The sequence below is a fragment of the Echinops telfairi genome, unplaced genomic scaffold, assembly GCF_000313985.2.
Source record: "Echinops telfairi isolate 266 unplaced genomic scaffold, ASM31398v2 ScPeMD7_25;HRSCAF=90, whole genome shotgun sequence".
NCBI classification, from domain to species: Eukaryota; Metazoa; Chordata; class Mammalia; order Afrosoricida; family Tenrecidae; genus Echinops; species Echinops telfairi.
The window spans coordinates 19332594-19359645 of NW_022103922.1; the positions used below are offsets into that span (position 1 = coordinate 19332594).

At 39.9% G+C, this 27052-nt stretch overlaps 1 protein-coding gene across 3 annotated transcripts in view; it reads left to right on the top strand.

Moving 5' to 3' along the window:
• DENND4C (DENN domain containing 4C) overlaps positions 1-27052 on the top strand; it is a 105736-nt gene that overhangs the window by 14228 nt on the left and 64456 nt on the right. For 2 of the 3 annotated variants that reach the window (XM_045289106.1, XM_045289107.1), the window contains exons 2-6: positions 16711-16841; positions 17484-17802; positions 22429-22681; positions 23593-23662; positions 25365-25534. In XM_045289106.1, the coding sequence (XP_045145041.1) occupies positions 17498-17802; positions 22429-22681; positions 23593-23662; positions 25365-25534 (798 nt within the window). In that variant the 5' untranslated portion in view covers positions 16711-16841; positions 17484-17497. Of the gene's footprint in view, positions 1-16710; positions 16842-17483; positions 17803-22428; positions 22682-23592; positions 23663-24189; positions 24273-25364; positions 25535-27052 lie in introns of those variants that run through there. The other variant, XM_045289108.1, reaches the window with a different exon arrangement.

Sequence of the window (27052 nt, forward strand, 5' to 3'; positions counted from 1 at the left end):
TGCGGGAGGGGGGAGCGGGGAGGGAGGGGAAAAATGAGGACCTAATGTCGGGGGTCTCAATGGAGAGAAAATGTTTTGAGAAACAATGTACAAATGCGCTTTACACAATTGATGTGTGTATGGATTGGGATAACAGTTGTATGAGCCCCTAATAAAATGTTAAAAAAAAAAAGAATAGATGAGGCAGGAGGTTTACTGGCAGAATAGGATGCCTTTGGACACTTAATGGCGGAGTTAAAGAACTTAGTAGCACTTACCCAAGTAGGGCAGACGCAGGGCTAGCATAAGGGTCCAAGACACCAAGTGGGCATGGCTGAGAAGAGGCTATCCTGATGGAAGAACAGTGTCCGGAGTCATTTCTGATCCTGAATTGTAACATATTTTTTCCCTCCCTAATAAACCCCATAATTGTGAGTATGGTCTGTGAGTTCTGTGGGACCATTGTAATAAATTATAAAATGCAGCAAAGGGGAAGACCGTGCTATGGGAAGGCTAGCTGGTGTGAGAATTGTAAAAAGGTCAGAGAGAAGAGACATGCCCTACCTTTGCTTCATCGTAATCAACCTTGGGCTGCTGCTGCTGCTGCTGGTACTCCCTCCGGTGAATTTAGAGCAGATCAGACACCCCTACCATGCCATTCTTACAGGTGGTTTAGCCAACATACCCAGTCCTTACTGTTGAGTTCTAAGAGTTCTGTAAATTACCTGGTGCTGCTATTGCAGAAATACAGCAAGTGATGGCTTCAACAAACAGAAGTTTATTTTCTGACGGTTCAGGAGGCTGCAAGTTTGAGTTCGCGTGCTGGCCCTAGGGGAAGGCTATCTCTTCAGCTTCTGTTTCCTGGTTCCTTAGAGCTCCCCCTGTGACTTGGCATCTTTCTTCCCTCCATCTCTGCTTGTTTGTTTTGTTTCTGAGTATACTGACTCAATCCAATTCGGCTTCATCATTCCCAAGTGGGATTATAATCACAGGCATACAGTTTAGCATATACAACACACATTTGTGGGAGGGTGTAATTAAATCCATAACAAAATTCTTTATCAAATGTATATTTTGCAAATGTTTTCTCCCAGTCAAGGGCTTGTCTTTTTATTATATTTCCCAGAACACAGGAACCCTAAATTTTAATAAAATTTAATTTGCCAAGTGTGTGTGTATGTGTGTCGGGGGGAATATTTCTTGGTGATGTTTCTAAATCTTCATTTTCAAAGTGAAATCACATAGTATATTCAGAAGAGTGTGTAGTATTGCATTTTATATTTAGGCGTATAATCAATTTTCTCATAAGGATATCCAATTGATCCAGCACTATTTATTGAAAAGATATTCCTTTCACCATTTTACTGCCTTTGCTCCGTTGTCAAAGATCCGTCATCCTTTTATTCATAACCCACATTTAGAATGCATCCTGTCAATAACTTAAGTCTTTTCTTTTTTAATCCAGTCTAGTAAGCTTTATCTTTTTTAATAAACATGATTAGACAATTTTTTAAAAACAGTTCTGTTGAGATATGACACAGAATCTACCCATTTAAAGTATACAGTAAACAGCTTTCTGTATATTTACAAGTTTTGCAAGCATATAAACCCAATCAAGTTGATTCTGATTCACAGCCGCCCTAGTAGACAGGATAGAACTGCTCAGGGATTTTGAGGCTGTAACTCTCTCTCTTTCTCTCTGTCTGCAGTCTTATTGACATGTAAGAGGCTGTAAATCTTTATGGAAGCAGACAGCTTCCTCTTCAGCTCATGGCTCCCCCCCCCTCCCCGCCCCTAGATTTTAGCTGTTATAAATATTCCTGCTGTGAACATTTGTCTAAAAATTTTTGTGTGGACATATTTGCTTGTCTTGGAATGTAAGTTCACTTTAGTGAAGTTGTTGACACGGTTGGATGTCAATCTGTCATCTTGGTATGTGTTTTCAGTTTGTCTTATCCGTTCTTTGTTTAGTTTTTGGATTAATTGGATATATTTTAGCATTGCATTTTTTAAACTGCAAAATCATAGAAAGTTTATTAAATAAAAATCAAATTATGAAGTTATTATTGCTATTCATATCCTCTGTTTGGTCTATACACTTCTCTTTTCCCCCCACATAATTTATTGTCACATAATTTACATATCGTACAATTCAATAGTTCAGTCATATCAAGAAGAATTTTACAATTATTATCACATCAGTTTTAGAACACACCCCCCCATGGTTAAATCACTTTTTGTTATTATTTTATTTATTTATGTTTTTTGTGTGTATAAACTATTACTAGACAAGGTTGATAGTCTTTATTTCTTGTTGGACACACCAACAGTTTGGCATGGCGGCCAGTGGTCTTGGCCTCGAACTCGGCCTCAGGAGTGGTGCAGCCCTCTGTGGGCGTGGATTTTTTTTCAGCTGCTCGGGAGCTTATTGTCCAGACCGTTGGCCAGGACCTGGCTGTATTTTCCATCCTTCACTTCCTGTCCATTCAAGAGCCAGTCTGGAATCTTGTCCAGCTGTGGATTCTGCAGGATGGTGATCACCCGCCCAGCCTCATCTTCAGTGAGCTCTCCTGCTCTCTCGGTGAGGCCGATGTCTGCTTTCCTCAACACCACAGGAGCGTAGCTGCGCCCACACCTTTCATGGCAGTGATGGCATAGCTGTTTCCCACTGCCCATCGACGTTCGTGTGGAGGACTCGCAAGATGTGCTGGAACGTCTCGGGATCACTAGAGACATGGCAGTGGCACTGGCGGCAGTGTGTAGGCCTTCGGTGGAAGTGGTTAAATCACTTTTTAAATGAGTTGTGCCATCACAACCAGTTTTGTGCTCCTTCCCCCATCCCGCCTTCATTGTTTACTCCTGAAATCCCCTTTCCCACCCTATAATCCACCCCTCACTCCTGCATCCCCTACAAACCCTTATATCAGTTATTATCACTCTAATCCACTGCTCCTGTGTTTCCCAATCTGGGAAACCCAACAGAAACAATAAAAAAATTGAAATAAGGTGGTAAGGATAAAATAATAATACTATAAGACAAAAATGCAAATAATGAGTAAGAAAAGACCTCCATCATCATTCAAAAAGCAGGAAAGAAATTTCTGCCATGGAACAACAGAGAGATTCAGGTCGGGTCCATAGGGAGGTCAACTGGCTAAGTACGGAGTCCGCCCCAGCATAATCAAGATTATAATGGTCTCTGCCTGATAGTAAGGCTGTTTGAGACTCTGGCCTCTGGCTAGAGGGGATCTGCCTGCCAGCTGCTCAGTCTGACTAGAGACTCTGCAGATGGGTTTTGGGTTCCCACTGCCCTCCAAAGCCTCTACAAATTGGGTGTTCATAATTTTAGCTCTGATACTTTTCCCTTTGCCATCTTTGAATTTTGTAATTGTCAGTTTTGGATTACTTAACCTTGTATGCTTCTTCCACATGAACTTAGTTGACTCCTTGCTTAGAAGGCTTCTTGTTTGAATACAAGCCTTTAGGACCCCAGACACTATTGCTAGCCCCGAACCATCTACTTTCTTCACCACACTTGGCTGTAGCACTCTTGTATTCAGTGATCCTTGCATGAAGGTGTGTAGGACAAAATTAAAATCCTGTAAGACAAATTGCACTTATAGCCATAAGCCAGCCAGCCAGCAACAACCAAACACACACACACACACACACACACACACACACACACACGAAAGAAAGAAAGAAAGAAAAAGCAAGCTACAAGCGGGAAAGCAAAAGCCCATATAAACAAAGAAGTACAGCATTGCCAATTACTCCCCTGGGGTGTAAGTCGATGGCACTGTTATCATCAGTTTTCCCAGTGACCCAGTACTCCAGACACTGTCGGGATGAGGCGTCTGTGGGAGTACAGTTTCACCTTGAGCCACAACCCACAAGGTTTTAAACAGTTCGATCTTCCTTCGATAGGGCTCTGTTGACCCTAAGTATGGGGATTGATGCCAGGGGGAACATTGCATTTTATTTCTTTATTGTATTTATTAGCTGTAGGACTTATAATATATGTCTTTAACATAATCACCGACTACCTTCAAATATTGTTACGTAACTTAACACACTAGAACTATTAATTCAGTGTCTTTCCAGTCCTAGATCTCTGTCTATCGGTTGTTATTTATAAATAATATACAGCAACTAAATGTAAAGTAAGTTAATGTATGTAAAATAATTTGAACAGACACTGCTTTTTATTTATATCAGGAGTAAAGGAAGAAAACTCCATTTAAGTCCATTTCCCCCTTTTCTATATTTTATTTTGTTGCTAAGAATATATATAGTGGGGGGGGGGAAAGAATATATACAGTGGGCCTCTGCTCATGCAACACTTTGTTCTAACGATCTGGCATTCTGAGATGCTTACCCTCTTGGCACAGTCACTGAAGATAAAATGGGTGCATAAGCAAATGTGGTGAAGAAAGCTGATGGTGCCTGGCTATCAAAAGATACAGCATCTGGGATCTTAAAGGCTTGAAGTTAAACAAGCGGCCATGTAGCAGAAAAGCAACAAGCCCACATGGAAGAATTACACTAGCCTGTGCAATCAGGAGGTGTCAATGGAATCAGGTAACGGTCATCAGAAGACCGAAAACACACAAAAAACAATATTGTTAAGAACGAGGGGTGTTGGAGCAGAGACCCCCAAACCCTTCTGTAGACAATGGGACATCTCCTCACAGAAGGGGTCACAAGGAAGGAAGGAATCAACCAGGGCTCAGTATAGTACTGATGAAGCACACAATGATTCCTCTGGTTCCTTGAGGCTTCCTCACCCCCCACTGTCATGACTCCTGTGCTGCCTTCCTCTGTGGGCTAGACCGGAGCTAGTGCACAGATACAGATAAGAGCTCACGTCACAACACACAGAATCCAGGAACAGGAATGGGAGTAGCAATACCAAGAGGGTTGGGGGAAGGTGGGGAGAGGTGGAGAAGGAGAGGGAACTGATTGATCAACACATAACACCCCCCACAGAAAACATGGGGGAAGGGAGATAGTGGACCGGTTAAGATATGAAAATAATAATTTATAATTTATGAAAGAATCACAAGAATGGGAGTGAGGGAGGGAAAAAAGGAGCTGATAGCACAGTTTCAATAGAAAGTAAATGTTTAGAAAATGGCAACATATGTACAAATATGTTTGATACAATTGATGTGTGGATTACATGGGTCAATTCAACAGTTTCTTCATGCCTAATATAGTGAGGGCGATTACACTTTGCTTGTTGGGAAACCATTCTCAGCCTCCTTATCGGAGTTGTTATCTCATTAATGTAAATGTACTGTTTCCTAAGGTTCCTGGCTAACCTTTTGAGTTACTCTTGTCAGCTTGATCCCATTTGACAGTTCTTAACATAGCATACTGCTCAAGGTAGACTTTTAAAATTAAATTTAAACTAAGAAGATGTCTGGATTTTTTATTGTTTTATTTTAATTTTGGGGGGGTGTTCTTTATTTTAATGTCATTTTTATTGGGGGCTTTTACAGCTCTTATAAGAATCCATACATCTATTGTATCAAGCACATTTGTACATATATTGCTATCATCATTTCCAAAACATTTTCTTTCAACTTGAGCCCTGGGTATCAACTCCTCTTTTTCCCCCTCCCTTCCCCTCTCTCCCACCCTCGTGGACCCTTGATAATTTATAAATTATTTCATATTTTACGTCCTCTGTCTCCCTTCACCCACTGTTTTATTTTAATTTTAAGGATTATCCCACGGCAGTAGTTCAGGGGTTCATCTACCCTCCATGGCTCCAGAAAGTCTAGAGTCCAGGAGAATTTGAAATTCTCTTATGCAGTTCCCCCTTTTGATCAGGATCCTTCTATGGAATCTTTGATTAACATGTTTATTAATGGTAGCCCGGCACTGTCCAATACTTCTGGTGTCATGGCAAAAGAGGCAGTTGTTCATGGAGGCAGTTAGCCACACAATTAGTAGCTTCTTTCTGTCTTGATTCTCTTCCTTTATTGCAGGAGAAGAGAGACCAGTTGTGCCCTTGATGGCCTTTTGCATGCTTTAAGAGCCCAGACACTGCTCAACAAGCTAGGCTGTAGAACAGCAGTAAGCACAGTTAGCTGGAATGTCCCTAAAACCATGACCTTCACCCTCCAACCAAGAAGCCAAATCCTTGCTTGGTTGTGCATAATCAGCCTCAACACCTACTCTCTCTTTTTTTTGTTGTTGTAAATACATGTATCACAATTTGCCATTTCTAACTTTTTACAGGTGTACACTCTAGATAGAGCAATTACAATAATCATCTATACCTGATTTGATTTTTCCATCACTGCTAACTCTGGAGCCCTTTCCCCATCTCCCTTCCACTCCTGGTAATCACTAATAAATTTTGGTCTCTATAAATTTGCCTTTTCTTGTCTTTTTATATAAGTGAGTTTGTGCAATATCTGTGTGTAGGCTGTTCTGCACAGCACAATCCCTCCAAGGTCTATGTATCAAGACTTCGTTTCTTTTATGGCTGAGTTGTACTCTACTTGATATATATACCTTGTTTTGTGTGTTCGTCTGCTGATGGGCACCTAGGTGGTTTATACATTTTGGCTATTGTGAGTAGTGCTACAGTGAATATTGGTATATAAACCCCCAACCACCAAGTCAACAGGACCAGATAACCACATGTCTCTATATACAAGCCTCTTTTTGGATGTCTTTTTTCAAGCGTTTTGGCTATATATACCTGGAAGTGGAATTTTTAGGCCATATGGTAGTTCTGTTTTTCGTTGTTTGAGGAATTGCCACAATTCTCCCACAATGGTGTCATCTTGCATCCCCACCAGCAGTGGATATGGATTCTAATTTCTCCACATCCTCGCCAACACGTTATGATTATTCTTCAAAATTTTTATATCTTAGCCATTCACGCTGGAGTAAAATGTTAATGTGGTTTTGATTTGCATTTATCTTAAGTCTTTTAATCCTGGGCACCTTTTTATGCCTGTGGTACCCACTGAATGCCCTCTTTGATTAGAATCTGTTCTCCCTTTTAGGATTGAGTTCGTTGTTAAGTTGACCAAGTTTTATATATATTTTTGTTTATTTTGTTGGATGCATGGTTTCAAAGCTATTCTCCCAGTCATTTGTTAGTCTTTTCGCTTTTTGGGTGAAGTCTTAATGAACAAAAGAATTTAACTTTCTGAGGACCCATTGATTTGCTTTGTGCTTTGCTGTCTGTCCCCGTGTGATTAAGTTACTCTTGAAAACTCGGCCTGGCAGGGTGGTCACGACAGAGTGGGTCGCTTCACTTGGGGTCTTTTGAGCCTTTTTATTTCCTCTTGAGTCTGTTTAGATCAGTTGTGTCTTTCTGAGAAGTTGTTAATTTCATGTAGGCTATCCAGTTTGTTCCACACATTCGTTCATACTATGCTGTCTTAGTTCCCTTTATTACTGTCAGGTCAATCGCAATGCCCACACTTTCCTTTTTAATAAGTTTTTATTTGCATCTATGTCAGAGTAGCTAAAAAAGTCTTGTCAATTTTACGGATCTTTTCAAAGAACTCACGTCTGGTTTTATTGTCTCTACTGTTCGGTTTCTCTTCCGATGTGGTTCTTGCCTCTGCTCCCGCGGGTTAGGCTTAGCTTGCTCTTCCCTGGCTGGTTCCTGGAGTTGCTGAGATCGGCTGTTGCACGACACGTTCCTGAATCTGCAGGGTGGTTTCTTTTCCAGCCCACCTCAGCTCCGCGTTCCCATGGTAACTCTCCAGACCGGTGGTTCCCAGCTCCTGCTGGACATAAAGATTTACTGGGCATTTAAAAAGATTGGTGGAAAGCTGTCAGCCTCAGAACTTCTTAGCTATCTCTGACATTTCAGAAAGCATGCTCCAGCTGACTCCACGGTGCAGTCTGGATGCACACGGAGAAGCCATTGCCCTCGACTCTTAGCACCTTGATCTGTAACTTCAAATACTTTAAGCCTCTAATTATCACCATCGCTACCTTTCCTGCTCGTACATATATTCTAGCATTCTACTTTGATATTTCTTGGACTCCATAAAGATCTCCAGGTCATTAGCTACCCATTTTTCCTCTGTCATCCCCCCCTTTCTTTATACAGTTAGATTGATATATTAGTGTCCACTATTGCTCAGTGTTGCTCTGCATCCTCAAGTTAGACACATTCTTGCTTCTATTTTTTTCCCTTTATTGCAATATCAGGGCAAAACTCCACAAAACTCCGGATGAAACTCAATTCCTTGCCAACTCTGTGCTTCCTTGGATTTGAGTGTGGCTGGAGAAAACCGCACTTCTGGCTGGTCTCACGGTCAATTTGTGGCTCCAATTTCCACTGTGTCCTCTCATTGCCTGGACAATCTGCTCTTCATTTTCTTTAGTAAGACTAATCCCGCTTCCTTCCTTAGGTGTGCGTGTGTGTGCATGTCTGCGCGCGTGCCTGCTCATGTGTGAGATCACTTTCTCTTCTGTGCTGTGCCTTGTCTGCCCGGCTGCCTATTTTAGGATTTTCCTTCTGGAGTTATCCTTTCTCCATCATATTTTTCCTGCTGAATCATTTTTGTAAGCATACAAACATGCAAGATCCATCTTCAATAACTCAGTACCCACATGCACTTTCCTTCCCATTTATAGCGAAGTCCATCAGAAAGAATTCCTCATAATCGCTGTCTCCACTTTCCATCGCCTCTTGAACCCACCCCGGAGAGCCTTCTATACCTCCACCCTGTCCCACTCCAAAGCAGCTGCAAGCCGCTCTTCTGCTTTCAGGCTTCCTGCTGCGCAACCTCTTTTTAAAAAATACTCAACCTCTTGTATTAAGTAGTCCCTTTGCTCTTGAAAACATTTACTTGGTTTTCTTAATGCCATGCCATTCGGATTCATTCCTAACTTAGAGCGAGCACCCCTTCTCAGTCTTTTGCTAGCTTTTCTTCTCTTACCTGTAAAGGTTACTTAGGCCTAACATAAGAGGTTGGTTTTCTTTTTTAGTCAGTGCGCATTATCTCTTAGGACACCTTGTCTAATTCCATCTTTGTAGTAATCATTAGTTTGCAGTTTTTCCAGCCTACACCACACTGAGCGATGCCATTTCTACTTCTCCCCTTTAGTGCTTTCATAGGCAATTCTAGCACAACCTGTCCAGAACACAATACTCGGTTTATTTCTTCAAACCTCCCTTCTCTCGTTTTACCAGGTTGGTATATGGCACTACCACACATCTCAAACACACCTCCTTAGTAGCACTGCTTTGCACAGTGCTCCACAGAATCTCCTGAAAATTAGACTAAGCAGACTATGAATCAAGACTCAGATGAGTCAGCTGTGTGTGTGTGTCCCACTTGGTGGCTGGATGTGAAGTGGAGAGGCTGCCTTAAAGCCTTGTGTCAGACCCTTGTGTTACTTAACCTCCATCATGACGTTGTGCTTGGTGGAAAGTGTTTAGAATGATCATTCAGCTTTAATAGAAAGGGAAAAGTCTCCAGGTAGAACTTCATGAAGTAATCTTTGTATCTCTGCGCATGTGTAAAAGTCAGGAAGAGCAGTGCTTCACAGCTTTGGGGATCATCGTGTAGCAGGTTTCACATTCGACTTCTGACTTTATGAAGTTGAGTTATCAAAACGGGGAGTTTCCAGATGTGCGGTTATGCTTTTCTTCTTATTCTTGAGTTGAAAACAGTGTTACTTTATTATTTTCTCACCTCCACTCCCATCATCCCTCCTCCTCACCTTTCATCATTTTTCACTTTACTTTTATCAAGATCTCAAAGGACAGTGTGTTAGTCAGGGTTGACTACAGAAACAATTCCAGGGAGACACTCGTGTGTGAGCGAGAACTTTATATATCAAAGAGCAATTGTACATTAAGAAAACATCCCAGCCTAGTCCAGATCAAGTCCATAAGTCCAGTATTACCCCATATGTTGATACTAGTCGATGAATTCCTCTTTAGACTCACGCAGCCATGCCATGATGCTAAATGAAGGAAGACCACAGGCCAGTGGGTAGAAAGCCAGTGGTGGTGGAAGCATCTCAGCACTGATGTGGGTCTCCTTGTGGCTCCTCTAGCTCCTGGGCTCTGGCTCTATCAGTGTAGCTCCATGTGGCTAGTCGACAGGAGTGTCTTTGCAGGGAGTGTCTGTGTCCCGCCTCCAGTGAGCAATTTATGTCCTTCGTGCCTCCAAATGAGGTCATCAAGCTGTGACCTGATTGACAGGCTAGACTCCACCCCTTCGTAAATTGACAGGAGATTAAGTAACTGTCAGAGACAGGGTCTTTTTAAAAAAATAACTTTGGGTAAAAAATAACAAAAACAAAAAAACCTTTAGAAAAATTGTAAGAACACAATGAGCTCCTGTTATACTCAGACGTACTCATTTTTAGCATCATGCCACATTTCCTGTTATGTGTGTGTATGCATGTGTGTGCATATCGATACATATTTAATCAAACGATTGAAGATAAGGGAACAATAACACTAGTGAGGTACACATACTTTGGAATAATCAGCCATTTAAGAGCAAAAGGGCAGCGCTGACTCAGGCCAAAGTTCAAAAGAGTTAGGAAGAGAATGGAAACAGGAAGGACATGGGGTTAGCTGTGTTACATTGAGGGATTGCAGTGAATGAGATGAACAAAGATGTGCATGTATTATTAAATCTAAAAATGATGATCTGCTTTGTAAACCTCTACCCTAATGCACAGTGGAAAGTTAAAAAAAATGAAATTTTTAAAAGTTTAAAAATTTTTAAAGTTTAAAAAGTAAGTTCTGCATGTATTTCTAAGGACAATCTCATTGTTGTATGTAAGAAAGTAATACAGTGATCAAAGTTAGGAAAATAAGCATGTCACAAAATTAGTTATATGTATTAAAACAAACAAAACAAATTCACTGCCATTGATTCTGACTCATAGCAACCCTAAGAGATTAATGTGTAGTCCATATTTAAATATTGCCAATATTATACCTTACATCAGTTTTTTTATTATTGTTCCTGATCGACTACAGGATTCATTGTATGTCATTTGTATTTGTTTGGTAGATTCCTTGAATTTTCTCCATAGACAAGTCTGAAAGTTAGGGGCAGTTTTATTTCTTTCCGTATGTCATTTTCTTCTCATCATTTCCTTCCTTTTCTTTCCTTGGATTTGTTTTCTTTTTCTAGTTTCTTATTTTATTGATTTGAGAACTTGCTTTTTTTCTGTTTATTACTTAAAATTTTCTTTTACGTTCTGCTTTTGTTGCATCCTACACATCTTAATGTTTTATTTTTCTTTTTGCTGAGTTCAAAATATTTTTAAATTTTTTTTATTTTTTTGCATTTTCATATATATTTTTTTCTTTTTTAACATTTTATTAGGGGCTCATACAACTGTTATCCCAATCCATACACACATCAATTGTGTAAAGCACATTTGTACATTGTTTCTCAAAACATTTTCTCTCCATTTAAACCCCCGAGAGTTCAAAATATTTTGTGATTTCCATAGACTTCTTTTCGATGCATGAATTGTTTGGAAGTAGTTTTAATTGCCATCTGTTTAGAGATTTTCCTTTCTTCTTGCCACTCAGTTTGATGTTCACATTTTAATCTCTTTGTGTCTGGAACCTGTACCTCAGACTCTCCCCCCCCCACCCTTTGATGTCCATATACCATCCATGGTTAACATCTTATATTACCTGGGCACATTTGTTAAAACTAAGAAATCAGCATAGATTTGCTATTAACTAATTTTGATTTACTCAGTTTTTATATGTATGTGCTTTTCTGTTCAAGGATCCAATTGAATCCAAGTTACCAAATTGCATATTTATGTATGCTTGTTAAAACCATGAGTTCACATAGAGACCTCTGGTTCCAGTCCATCGTCATACAGGTGCTTACTTTGCCTTATCCATGACACGTAACCAATGCAGCAGGAACCCTGCCTCCCAACAACTGCTCAGTCATGAAGTTTATACAGGATACTCTTGGCAGTACTCACCATAGGTTAGGTGGTTCAGACCCACTGGCCACTCCTCAGGAGCAAGTTGAGGCTCTCTGTTCCCTTAGAGATCTACATCCTTGAAAACCGTATATAGAGTCACACTATAAGTTGGAATTGATTGACGGCAGTGGATTTGTTCGTTTCCATACCCACACCACTACCAAAAACAAGTCTTCCAAGTAAAACTCAAGATTTGTTTTAAGCCCTTTTTATCATTTTACTGAACGTGCCCTTTCAAAATAAGGAGTCGTGAAGGCTCAGCAGTTGTACACGTGACGGCTGACTAGAAGGTTTTTGGCTTGAACCCGTCTACTGGTTCTGCTGGAGAAAGACTTGGTGATCTACTTCCCCAAAGGTCACAGTTGTGAAGACCCTGCGGTGTCTTCCATTGACGTCCCATGGGGCCATGTGAGTCAGAATCGAGGGCTGGAATCCACCACTACCAACATCGTCCAAGTGTACTGTACTGGAAGATACTTGGATTGCTTCTGTTTTCATTCCCTCTGTGCAGTTATGCGACCCATTGGACACTCAGGTGCGCTGGATTATAGATCTGTCACAGTGAAACCAGGCACGTCATCAGGCCAGTTTGTTTTCTGTGGCACATGGAGACGGTTCCCTTCTTGTCTTTTAATCTTTGACGTGACTATTACCTTGCTCACTTTTTATATTTGGATTTTCTACTCTTCAGAATCTTAGCTGCCAGCTTGGAGGTTTACATAAAAATTCTGATTTCTGGCTTCTCTTTAAAAAAAAAAAAAAAAAAAAAGGTGTTCTGGCGCTGTCCAGTCCACTTGGCAGCAGTTTGCTGGAGCGCGCTGACAAGCTGAGGCTTGTGCTCCAGTTCCCACGGCTCAAACCCGGCTGGACCCTTGAGGCATTTGTGTTTGTGACCTTTCATTATAGGACTTTCTGTGGCAGGTGCAACAGTAGAGAATTATACTTCGTTGTATTTGAGGGAGAAATTGATTTTATCTGAAATTACTTACTTTCTCGATTTTGTGGTTCCACGATCCAGCCAGCATAGCTGACTTAAGAGGAGTCACAAAACCTCAACCTTAAATTGCTCATGTGTAGCAAACAACTCTGATAAAGTGTTTAACGTTTCAACAAAGTCACCATTCGTTTGGTGTGGTTTAGAACACCAAAGGCCAGGGATATATTTGAAGCTTTTACGAATCTTTTGTTTTTTAAATATTGAGAACGATTGTGTAAACATTAAAATCGATATGCACAGTGTCCTATTGAAACTAATAGTACTTTTTAAAAGTTTCTCATTCTAAACAGTAAAGCGGCTTGAAATGATTCTGGAAGAATATTTCAGCCATAATTTAAGAATGCAATTTATTTAAATTGGTAAGTTATTTAAACTGCATATCCAAGTTTTTGTAAATATGTTGTGTTTTTCTTCAGAAGTCTAAGTACGGTCTTGTTTTGTCCAGGGTAAAGAAGATCCCTTTCATAATGATAATTCGGTCCGTTGATCAGGAGGACAGACATGTTACTGTGTGTCATCGAGTTGGTTCTGACTCAGAGCTACCCTATTGGACAGAGAAGAACTGCCCCATAGGGTTTCGAAGCGTGTAATCTTTACTGATATCATCTTTCCGTCATGCAGCAGCTGTTGGGTTTGAACCTCCAACCTTTAGCTTCGCAGCTGAGTGCTTAACTATTGTTCCACCTGGGCTTCTCTTCTTCAGGAGGACACAGTAATGCTACATATGTGTTAACAGAACTTAGAACCTACTAACAGTTTCCAAATACATGAAAGAAACAAAAAGTCCGTAGAGACAAAGGGAGAAATAGAGACATCAGGATTATAACCAGAGACAACAGGTAGTCAGAAAATCAGCAGTGATGCAGATTTCGAGTAGAGGGGCAGTGAAAAGAGGAAGGCCTTCAAGGCAAGGGGTTGCAACAGTGGGAACAGAATGAGCACTAATGGAACAGGATCACTGTGGACACAAGCAGCAACGGGACTGTGAGTTGAAACGGACGTGGTTGCATCTAACAACGATGACTGGTGGTGATGAAGGGGCTATTTAGGTTCTTGGCCCATTTTAAAATTAGGTGGTTCATCTTTTGTTGTTGAGTTGTAGGAGCTCTTTATATATTCTGGATTTTTAACCCTTACTATGTATGATTTGCAAGTATTTTCTCCCACATTGTAGATTGCCTTTTTACTTTTTGCATGAACCCCTGATACATAAGCTTTTAAACTTTTTATAGAGTTCAGCTACTCTGTCTCTCTTCCCGCCCCCGCTTTCATTGCATGTGCTTGTATCTTAAGAATTCACCACCAAATCTAAGGGCCTGAAATTTTGCCCCTATGTTTTTTCCTCCAAGAGTTTTATGCTTTTATCTTCTTAGTTGTAGGTTTTTGATTCATTTTGAGTAAATATTTGGATATGGTGTGAGGTATAGATTAGTTTTCATTGTTTTGCATATGGAAAGCCAGTTGTCCCAGCATTATTGTTAGAGACTATTCTCTTTCTGACGAATAATCTTGAAACCCTTGTTGACAATCAACCATGCACATACAGATTTATTTCTGGATTCTTAACTTGATTCCATCGGTCTGTCCGTCTGTTTTAGTTGGAGCAGGACACTTGATTGCTGCAGCTTTCATCTGCTTGTACGGGCCAGCCCTCTGAACGAGTTTCCTTTCTTTCAGGACTGCTTTGGCTACTTCGACCCCCTTACAATTACGTACACATTTGAGGTTCTCTTTTTCATGAAAAAAAAGTTGGGATTTTGTTAATTTCTTTAAGTCTGTAAATCACTTTGGGTAGTACTGACACTTCTAAGTGTTTCATTCACTGTGTACACAGGATATCTTTCCATGTATTTAGGTCATCTTTTAATTTCTTTCAGTAGTGTTTTGTAGTTGTTAGTGTACAAGTCTTACCTCCTTGGTGATATTTATTCCTATGTATTTTATTCTTTTATATACTATTATAAATGTAATTGTTCTCTTAGATTCCTTTTGGATTGTTCTTTGTGTTCTATAGAAACAGTGATTTTTGTTTGATTAAAAAAAATTTTAAAGCACACGATACATGGAAATATTTAAAATTTCTTTTAGAGACATGATGTGACTTACCCAAAGTTGCATTTAGAAATTATAGAAGTTATTACTAGAATTTGACTGAACATTCATATTCTCTACATTTCTATAGTGTAGTACCTAAGTCTTAAAATGCATATTTTTATGCATTTTATTATCTTTGATTGTTGTGTTCTCACTAGTATTTCTGAAGGGGCTTTAAAAATTTATGGACAATGGAATCAAAAGATAATGGAATCTATTCAGAACTTTAAAAAAATTATATCTATTTTATTGGGGGCTCGTACAACTCTTCTCACAATCCATACATCCATCCATTGTGTCAAGCACATTTGTACATTTGTTGCCATGATCATTTTAAAAACATTTTCTTTCTACTTGAGCCCTTGGTATCAGCTCCTTATTTTTACCCCCTCCCTCCTCCCTCCTCCATCCCTCATGAACCCTTGATACTGTATAAATTATTATTGTTTTTTCATGTTTTACACTAATCGATGTCTCCCTTCACCCACTTTTCTGTTGTCCCACCCCCCTGGGAGGGTGTTATATGTAGATTATTGTGATCGGTTCCCTCTTTCTCCCCCCACCTTCCCCTTTCCCTCCTGGTATCGCTATTCTCAATATCCGTCCTGAGGGGTTTATTTGTCCTGAGTTCCCTGTGTTTCCAGCTCTTATCTGTACCCGTGTACATGCTCTGGTCTAGCTGGGTTTGTAAGGTAGAATTTGGGGTTATGATAGTGGGGGGAGGAAGCATTAAAGAACTAGAGGAATGTTTCTTCAGTGCTATACTGCATCCTGACTGGCTCTTCTCTTCCTTGTGACCCTTCTATAAGGGATGTTCAATTGTCTACACATGGGCTCTGGGGCGCCACTCTGCCTTCCCCTTCATTCACAATGATGACTTTGTTCTGGGTCTTTGATGCCTGACACCTGATCCCATCAACATCTCATGATCACAAACAGCTGGTGTGCTTCTTCTATGTGGACTTTGTTGCTTCTCAGCTAAATGGCCACTTGTTTATCTTCAAGCCTTTAAGACCCCAGGTGTTACATCTTTTGATAGCCAGGCACCATCAGCTTTCTTCACCACTTTTGCTTATGCACCCATTTTGTCTTCAGCGATGGTGTCGGGAACGTGAGCAGCACGGAATGCCAGGTTATTAGAACAAAGTGCTCGTGTGTTGAGGGAGTACTTGAGTAGAGGCCCAATGTCTATCTTCTACCTTAATACTAAACCTATAAATATATGCACATAGATCTATTTCCCTATTGTTATGTATGAATATATTTACATATGTACATGCCTGTATTTAGACCTCTATAAATGCCCTTTGCCTCCTAGTTCTTTACTCTGTTGTATTCAGGAACTTTTCGAACCCCCTTCATATACATGAACTATATAGTACTTCCTGAATTATCCTGTATTATGTAAACTATTTTATCTATTAGAGACAAAACTCCTAATTGTTGAGAGGCTGGCTTAGTTATTTTTTTTATTCATTTCCCTAATTTTTCCGAGTGAGACCTCTACTACTTCCTTAATTTGATTGCTCTATTATGACGTTTAACTCTAGGGATTCTTCTGTAGCTTGAAAGAGAATGTTGTTTAAAATGATAAGATGATCATTCATGCAACTTGCTCCTTGGAATGCATCATAGCTCCTTTCTGAGAGCTTGATTGTTCTTAACAGAGCCTTACGCACCTCAGAGGAGCCCTGTGTCCTTCCAGAGGATTAGAGGCTGGAAACGTCTACTTCTTGGAGTGAAAATTGGACAAGATGTCTGCCTAGGAAGACTTCTTCTACAGACTAGTCATTTCATTGTAAGTCCACCTGGAAAATGTGGGTCTCGAGTTGATCATTGTTAACTTAGGGATGTTTTCATTCTAATGTGTCCACATAAAAGCACTTTATTTACTCGATGCCTGTGTCAGTCTGGGTAAACCAGGGAAACAAATCCACAGAAACTCATACGTATAAGAGAGAGTTTTACATAAAGGGTACGTGTACATTAAGAAAGCATCCCAACCCAGTGCTGTCCAAGCCCACAAGTTCAACATTAGTCTATATGTCCAACATCAATCTACAAAGTCCTCCTCAATCTCATAAAACATATGCAATGATGCTTACTGTAGGAGGAAAGCCGAATCAGTGAGCGTGTAAACATCTCAGCACTGGCAGGGGTCTACATGCGGCTGCTCCAGCACCCAGGGCTGTGTAGGGGTAGGTCCATGCGGCTTCTCAGGATGTTTTGCAGGAAGTGAGCTTTGCCAGTTGAAGCAGGGAACTGGCTAAGGCAGCTGCACCCCAGTCCGACCATCAGAAAGCAAGAGACCCAAGAAATAGAAAGGCAAGGTTCACTGAGCCATTTATCTCTCTGCCCTTCAGTTAATCCCACATGTGTTTATGGGCCAGGTTGGCACAATCACGCTGAACTATGTCCATGCCCTTTTTTCCTCTCCTAGGAGCAGTAGCAGCCATGCTAGAAGATAAAGGGCCCAGAGTGACAGACTACTTTGTTGTAGCAGGCCTCACAGACACATCGACGCTTTTGGATCAAGAAATTAATCGTTTAGATACCAAATCCACCGGACCCAAAGCTCCAATTACAGACATTGCTGTTATTAACACATCAGCTGGGGAGAAGGTTCCTGAAGGTTACACCTGTGTTGAAGCCACTCCGTCAGCTCTCCAAGCAAACCTGAACCATGGGAGTCTGAAAAGCCCAGAGCTTTTCCTCTGTTATAAGAGGGGGAGAGAGAAACCACCTCTGATAGACATTGGGTACGGCCACCTCCTTTCTCTTGTAGGGAAGGAAGGCAAGGAAAGTTATTTTGGGGGAAAAAGTTATTTGGGCAGAGACATTTTAAATGGTTGAAATTTTAGTATTATTTATTACTTAGATATTCAGGCTTCTTGTACTTTGAATCCTTGGCTCATTTCCCTTCAAAAGAATATTGAGACAAAGATCTTAGCACTTATAAGGTGATTCCATTTTTTTGGTTGTACTTATCAGATAAAGTTATTAATTTGCCATAATATCATTAGAAACCTTAATAAGGGTCTTGATAAGAGAATGAAAAGTGAGGTTGTATATAGAGAATGAAACCATCTTATGAGGAACCTCGGAAATCAAAAACGCACCATCAGTTTAAAGCAATAGGGAATAAGGAGACAGTGACGACTCTTAAGCAAGGAAATAATCTGATGGAAACATTTTGTCTGATGAATGAAGTGAATTAGAGGTTGATAGGATGAAATCTTGATTTTATATATTCCAAGCCCCTTCTCCCAACTTTGTGGACTTTTGTGTTGTTCTTTAATTTTAAAGTTTTAAAGTAAGACATTTCAGTAGTTTACTAAGTCAATTTATTCTTTATGACTCTCTCTCTCTCTCTCTCTTTTTTTTTTTTTTAAGCAAAAGGGAAGAAATGTATTGGAGCCCATAGGGGAAGCCCTCGGGGGGCCCAGCATACCTACTGTGTAGACATGCCCAGCAAAGGGTCACACCATTCCCTGTACCCCCATGTCCTAGAGGGACTTGTCTTCAAGACTGTTAATGACATGTAATTGTCAGGTGCTTTCAAGCTGAGCCCTACTGCTAGCATCTCTGTGTGACAGAGTAGAGCTGCCAGATAGGGTTTTTAGGCTGTGTGCTGTCAGGGACTGATGACCTGGCCTTTCTCTGGAGCTGCTGGTGGGTACAAACTTTGGGTCAGCAGCTGAAGGCTTGCAGCACCAGGGTTCTGCTGATGGCACTAATCAGAAATGCAAACCTGTTGCCCTCTAGTTGCTTCTGAGTGATGGTTGGTGTTGAGCCTTCAGGACAGAGAACTGCCCTGGAGTGTTTCCAAGGCTGTAATCTCTACAAACTCCACAGAGGGCCGAGGAGTTTGAACTGCTGACCTCTTGGTTAGCACCCAGTTGCTCAACACTGTACCACCAGGGCTCCTCAGCCCTTTGCTAGAAGTCCCCATCCTACCTCTCTCCAGCTCTGAATCCAGCTTCCTAAGGGCAATCACTGCTTCAAATGTTTTCTTCTGCTTCTAGCAGTGTGACTGAGGTAATCTGAGGGGACTTCCAAAAGTGGAAATGGAATTTAAAGATAGTGGTTTTTTTCCATGAACCCTTTGAAGCCACCCTCTCCAATATGCTTAATTAATCTGTGCTGCTTTATTTGTAAAATAGATTTTTTTAAAATCATGTTATTGGGGGCTCGTACAACTCTTACCACAATCCATACGTAAAATAGATAACCGTGTCTACTTATTTATTGACTTTCTGTCAGTAAATGAGTCATTACATGTAAAATGCTTGGATTAGAATAGTAAATTAAGCACTGGCTTGTATTTTAAGTGTGTGCTCTGAGAAGCAGGCCCTGTGGTTGAACGGTGGTCTGCTAGCCCTACGGTCAGCAGCTGAAACACCAGCTGCGCTGGGAGCAAAGGGCGCCCTCTTTCTGTGAAGAGTGAGTCTTGGAAGCCCGCAGGGGCAGTTCTACCCTGTCCTGCAGGGTGCCTCCAACTTGGGATGGACTTGATGGCAGTGAGTTTGTGTTTGAGAAGGTAGGACTTCCTTCTCTTTTTATCCTCGGCCCCACTCATGTTCAGTCTTCTCTCCTCCACATCTCAGCGCCACGGAGTCGATGCCGACTCCTAGCGACCCTATAGGACAGAGTTGACCTGCCCCTTGGGTTTCTGAGAGTGTATCCCTTTATGGGAGTAGAAAGCCTTAGCTGGTTGTCTTGAACTGCTGACCTTGTGGTTAGCAGCTCAATGCATAACCACTATGCCACCAGGGCTCCTTTGGTCAAATATAGTTATGTCTAAAGTTTGGGTTAAATCTATATTATTACTTATATAATTATGACTAGGTATATTCAGAGCTGAGTCATGTAAGGTACCATGATTTTAATTCCTTGTTATCTTGCTTTACTTTGAGCTCATACTTGCTTTCTGATATTTCGTTTTTATATTTTCTGTTTTGTCCTTAATATACCCTAAAGTTCAGTTAGCTTGTATTGCCTTAGAATATACTATAGCATATCAAATGATCCATTATTCTCTGTTGATTTTCTCTGTGCAGATCTCTCTCCTCCTGTCCCTCTTGACTTCAGTTTTCCTGTCCTACTCTTTTCTTTCCTCTTGGTCCACCCTCTGGATGGATGGCCGCCCAGTCTATCCTGGAGCATTGCTGTCATCCTGGGACCACTTTTGTTTTTTCTAGTATCTTTTTAAGAGATAGTTTTCTTGGACTATAATTTACATATCATGCAAGTTCACACTTCAATCATATGAAGGGTTGTGCATCCTCATATATAATCACTATTTTATTCTCTTGTTTGGTTGGAGCTCCTCTTTCAGTAACTTCATGAAATGGGATACCAGAGAGATGAATACTTCTGTACCTGGGAGAATGCTTCTCATATCTGTTGTTAATGCTGTTGGTATAGAATTCTAGGTTGGATATCAGCATTCTTGAGGGGAAATGAAGACATTGTTCCAAGGTTTTTTACTCACTGCTAGGCCTGCAATAATAAACTCTCAATAAAACAGACTCACTGCCTGGGAGTTGACTCATAGCAACTCTGTAAGACAGACTCAAATTGCCCCTCTGGGTTTCTGAGCTGTGGCTCTTCGTAAGAGCAGAAATCCTCCTCTTTCTGCTGCAGAGCCCACTGGAGGGTCAGAGTTGCGTACAGTGCATTTGGCAGCCTGCGATGCCACCAGGGCACCGCCTTTAACAGTGAGAGCAATAGTAGGAGTTGATAAGACTTATGGAGGACTTAGTATATATTAGGTTTTATTATAAGTGCTTTACATATAAGCACAAAATATCTGCAAAACCGCCTCATATGATCAGAACATTGTGTAGATGAGGAGAATGGGGCAAAAAGGTGGTAGACCTAGCAACGGCAACACTATTCACTGTGTGTTCTTTCCGTCCTGTGCCTGAATGTCATTCTGAAATATCATCCTGAATGTCATTTCTGAGACATGTTAGAAATAGATTAAGGATAAAATGGAGATATGTATAGTCTATGTATAATGAATATTTCGATTATACAGCTGTGTTTGAATCTGGAGAATTAGCCATAGTTCTTCTGGCCATTTCTGAGCGATGGCATTTGAAAGAAGTCAGTTAAAAAAAAACAAAAGTCAGTGAGCTCCACTAAGGCAGATTTTCTTTTCAACAGTCTACTCTCTTCACTCTTTTATATCTCATTGTTAATGTTTTGTTAAAGTTCTCTTAATTTCTCTGCAGTGTATTGAGCAATTTGCCCACTCCCTTGTTTTCTTCTCTGTTTTACTTTTGAAAAATCATTGAATGTCTTTCCAGCGATTCTCAACCTGTGGGTCGCGACCACTTTGGGGTCGAACGACCCTTTCACAGGAGTCGCCCGATTCATTGGTTTTCTTATATTGTATCTTCTTTATCTGTTTTTCTGTTTGGAGTATTATAACACCTTTACATTAGTCACATGCTAGATTTTTAAATTAAAATTTAAGTAGTTATAACTAAGGCTGTTTGAGATAAAAAACGGTTAGTTTTTTATTTTTAAGTATTTTTTTTAGAAGCTTCCCTTTTTTCTTATAAATTTGAAAATTTTTCACTACGGAAAACATTTTTTAAACTATGCAGAGTTGTATAAATGGTCTGCTGACCTCTGTAACCATCATAAAGCTTCAGCAATTATTAACTACTCAGCCTGTTCTTTGATTTTTGTCTATACACTGTGCATTAACTTATTTCAAAGCAAATAAACATTTCATTCATATAGTCCAGGATGTATTTCCAAAAGATAAGGGCTCTCTTATTAACATAGCTATTTTATCACACTTAAAAATTAAAACTATTAATTTCTTAATACCACATTAAAAATAATGTAACATTATCCATGTATCATATGCTCATATTTTCCCAATTGTCTCAGCACTTTTTAAGAAACCATCCAGTTGGTTGCTGGTTATTTAGATAATGTAGTTTAAGATATTTTGATGCACGTATTAAATTTTATTTCAACAATGTGACTTATTTCTCAGTCGTGGAGTTTTTGGAGATAAATTTTTTTTTTTTTTTGCAGATAGGAAGACATTTTTGTAAAAACACCTGAATACTTACTGAAGTCTTGAGGATTTTTTTCCCATTAGTTTCCTATAAAGAACAACAAAAAATTTCAAGTGTTGTGTTCTATTTATACTTTTTGCAATTACGGTACAGTCTAGCATTTGAAAAGTTGCTGAAAATTTATAATACACAAAGTAATAATTTCAGTCTTGGTGTATAATTAACATGTGGAAGACAAATAGGAGAGATCAAAAGATTGTTTTTAAAAGACGTAAACCAGTATTAATCTGAAATTATTTGCATATCTCTGTGTTACATATTTTCTTCCTCCCTGACATGCAGAGTTCTATATGAAGGGAAAGAGAGGCTTATTCCAGGATGCGAAGTGATCCAAGCCACACCCTATGGTCGCTGTGCCAATGTCAACAATAGTTCAACTACTTCACAGAGAATCTTTATCACTTACAGAAGGGCTTCTCTGAGTCGGCCCCAGAATTCTTTGGCTGTAACTGATATATGTGTTATTGTGACCAGCAAAGGGGAAACCCCTCCTCATACCTTCTGCAAAGTTGACAAAAACTTAAATTGTGGAATGGTAAGAATAAAATTGTTTTATTTTCACTTTCATGTGAACATACACAGACAAATTTATAAATATATATATTATGGGATTTGGGTGTAGAATTTATTAACTTCTAGTTTTACAATTCATGACTTTTTATTACTTATACCTATCACTTTTATGATTCATAAAATGTAAATCCTTAGCTATCTGATGAGTTAGAATAATTTCATTTAAAAAAGGGATACTTTTTTAAGCTCAGAACATTTTTGTTACTATGTTCCCTAATGTTGCCTGTGTTGTGTTACATAGAGGTTTATTAGTCGTGAGGTTTCAGTGGTATTTTTTAAGGACAATTGCAAGGTTAGTGGGTGGAGGCTTTCTGTACATATATTGGTTTTATTTTAAAATTGGACTTCTGCATACACATTTTTTAAAAGGGCTAATGAGAAGAAAACCTAAAATGTCCATTTTATTTCTAGGGTTATAATAGTGAATTTTAATATCTCGTCAGGTTTATTTATGATAGCTTCAGGTCAGAATACTATTAGCCTCAATGTAGTATGTGGCGAGGAAGATGAGAGTTGCCTGCCGTGCTGAGGACTTGGTTGCAGCCTCGTTGGGGCTCCAGGGGTCAGGCCACTTGGTGCTGCCTCTCAAACAGGGATTCAGCCTCTTTCTTAAGTGACTTCAGGATTGCAGCCATTTGAAATGCTCTCACAAACTATAGTCAAACTTCTTGATGCAGCATAGCTATATAAAAGAAAGCTATATTTCTTTTGTCTCAAATGTTCTTCAGGCTTTGCTGTAGTTTATACTATAGAGTCTGTTATGTGCAATATGCTTTAAATAGACTTCCCTTTAGAAAATATTCAGTGAACTAATTTTTTTTTTTTGCTCTTTTTTTCCCCTTTCTCTTTTTAAACCTGATTTATATTTTACAGTGGGGCTCCAATGTGTATCTGTGTTATAAGAAGTCTGTGCCTGCCTCTAATGCAATAGCATATAAAGCCGGTGAGTGCATTTTTAAAAAGTGTAGTTCTGGGACATATTAGAGGAAACAGAGTATGTATTATACAGTTGGAGGAATTAATCTATCCATAGTACTCACATAGCTTTTAGGATATGAAAGCATGGATTTTATAAATATATTAAATCGTATAAGATATATTAGTACGACCCTACACACACAAACACATGCTTTTTGGTTAACTTTTAACTTTTGTTTAAGCAAACATAAGTGGAATAAGCACTCAGGCTCCGGTCTGCACTCGTAGATTTAACAAGCCAATGGAAAAACTGCTTACTCTCTGACCTCTGTGTTTTGGCAATTGCAAAGGTGTCAAACTAGATCTTTATGTCTTCTGTTTCCTTCTTTTATCTCTGTGTGTCTGATTTGAAAGCACATGTTACTTGCCATGAAAGGTGGACTTGCTTCCTTTCTCCCTTGTGGCAAAGAAGCAGTTATGTGGAGGAGAGGAGGCCTCTGCGACTTTCCTGCCTCGAAGTGTGTGAGAAATCTGTCGCCACACTCTCACCGCACAGTAAAGTGTCGAGGGCTGTAAAGATTTAAGTGTGACTCCTCCATCCCACTGGTATGGTGGGATGAACACTGAAAATACAGGTATGCTCCAGTCGTAAATAGAAGAAATACTGGAATACTGCTGTGTGAAAAGATGCAGTGCCGATGACTTCTGATCGTTCCTAATTCTCTGAAGCAAGGCTTTAATTCAGGAGAGCGAGGCAAATTCATATCTGAGGAACCTCCACTGTTGTCAGAAGGCCATTCCTATTAAGGAATCCAACCAGTGAATTTATGATAGGAAAATAAAGGGGATGATTAGCTAATAACTGATTTTATTGTAGTTTTAAAATGAGATACATTAATAATGTTGTAATGTGTTGAATGATGTTACCTTTTAGCTTTTAGGAGGGGTGGCGTAGAGAGGAGATGCTAAAAAGAGCCCCGAAACCAGCTTTTTGAAAATACTCAATTATGTGCTAGGAGACACACACATTTAAGATAAAGAGTTTTGGAGATGGAATCGGCTCAGATTCTGCTGTCGATGTTAATTAAGTGTTTAAGTTAGAAATGGTCTGCATATTGGAAATGTTAGAAGCCGGCTCACTGTGCCATGTAGTTGCTTTATTCTCAAGGGATTTGTCTATGGGCTTTGCCTGGAGGGCCCTCTGAGCCATCTGTACACTGTATTCAGTTGCAGAGATCTGTGTCTCGTCCATGTCTCGTGCTCCCTGCCTCTGACACTGCTGCGCTCTCAAGATGGACTTTGGGGCTGTAGTTGCCTTGATGCACTTCTGTTGCCTTGATGCACTTGTCCTTTCCCTGAGTTTTTACTGAAGCCTAACCATCCATTATTGAAATACTCCGTACTTTAACCTAGAAGCTTCATAGCATTCTCCCGAAGTGCCGACAGTATGTAGAAGAAACTAATTCAGATGGATTGTCCTGTTGAACAAGGTCTGGGCCAGTGTACTTAATGTATTTCTGTGTTAATAATTAATTAAGAGCACATGATCTTAAAAATAAGAATTCATTTTTAAAAAATCTTGATATGGCAGGAGGAAACATAAGTTTAAAATCCCACGCTTAAATAGTTCCATGAAATGTGTTGTTAAAATACCCTCTTAACCTGTATCATGTAATTTATGTAAAGTCTCTTTTTAAAAATTTATCAACTTCCTTTCTCTCCAAAAGGTTTAATTTTTAGATACCCAGAAGATGACTATGAGTCATTTCCACTCTCAGAGTCTGTACCTCTTTTCTGCCTTCCTATGGGAGCTACTATTGAGTGCTGGGATCCCCAAACCAAGTACCCACTACCAGTCTTCTCCACTTTTGTGCTGACAGGTTCCTCAGCTGAAAAGGTATGTTTTAGCCTCTTTTCACCTATTAAATAGGTTTAATTTATTGTTTGCCATCTTTTTATTCCACGCAATGCTGCGTTTCATTTGTGTGTAGGGTTATTTGGATACAGTAGATTTTGATTTGAATTTTACTTTTATGCCCACGTTGAGAATTTAACATGAAATTTGGTATTATGAATATTGATGCTCTTATCCCTAATAGCTTCTACTGAAGCAAATTGAAGTGTCTCTAGAGAGATACCCCTAAACCCAAACAGGATGAGCTTATGATAACAGAGACATAGATAGGTATGATAGAAAGAATTAGCGGGTACACTAAAAAGGTACATTGGACCTTCAGAGACATTGAAATGCATACAAAGGCAATATAGACGTGTTAAAAGAAGTCAAGGCCTACTAGCATTACGTAAAACATTTAGGAAAGAACAAGTAATTTTAAAAATGAAAAGACAAATTAGAAAAGAATCACGTGTCTAGAAATGAAAATGTTTCTTTAAAAATTCAGTCAATGATTTAAACAGCAGAGAAGGCATAGCTGAAGGGAGAATTGGTGAAGTAAACAATAAATTACTTAAAATAGGGCACCCCAAACCCTGTCAAATCCAAAAACCCCCCAAAGCCAACCGTTTCAGTTGAGTAATTCCAGTTCATAGCAGCCCTGTCTGGACCGAGTGGAAGTCCCCCACAGGCTTTCTGAGGCTGCACATCTTTACAGAAGCACACTGACCCATCTTGATCCCAGGGAGCACCGGGTGGATTCAAATCACTGACTTTCTAGTTAGCAGCCCAGCGCGTAGCCACTCTGCCCTTGAGGCTCCTTAAAGATCATTAGGGCTCAAGAATCATCAAATCGTCAAAGTGGGAGGCTAGTACAGTTGGGATTGCCAGCACAAGGCCAGAATTTTCCAAGATCATTGTGGCATGAGGAGCCATGGGAAGAAGACCTACTGATACCCAGTCGTGTGCTGATATGCCCATACGGAGGCACTGTGAGAAACACCGTTTCCTAGCCCTGGTGCTGGTTGGGAATATGCCAGTTTGGGAGGAGAGAAGTACACATGCCATTTTCAGTTTTGTGCATGTGCTGTCTCTGGCCATCATGGGCGTACATGCTTTCAAACTTCACTCACTAATGACATTTAGCAGTGATGGGGCTCTTGAATTACAATGTTAGCAAATGTATAAAAAATGTGTTTTTTTTTTTTTGCTAAAATACAGCATCGCTTTATTCCTATTGAAGCTTGGTTTGTCAGTCTCTAAAATATGTTTGACTGTCAAAGGTTAAATTGTATCATGAACAAACCCAGGGACAAGGGAACAAGTGATCCAAAATCAGTGGTGAGGAGGGTGTAAGAGACCTGGTAGGGCTTGATCAGGCACAATGTAATCGAAAGGAATTACTGAAACCCAAATGAAGACTGAGCATGATAGTGGGACAAGAGGAAAGTCAAAGAAATAGAGGAAAGAGCTAGGAGGCAAAGGGCATTTATAGAGGTCTAAATAAAGGTATGACATATG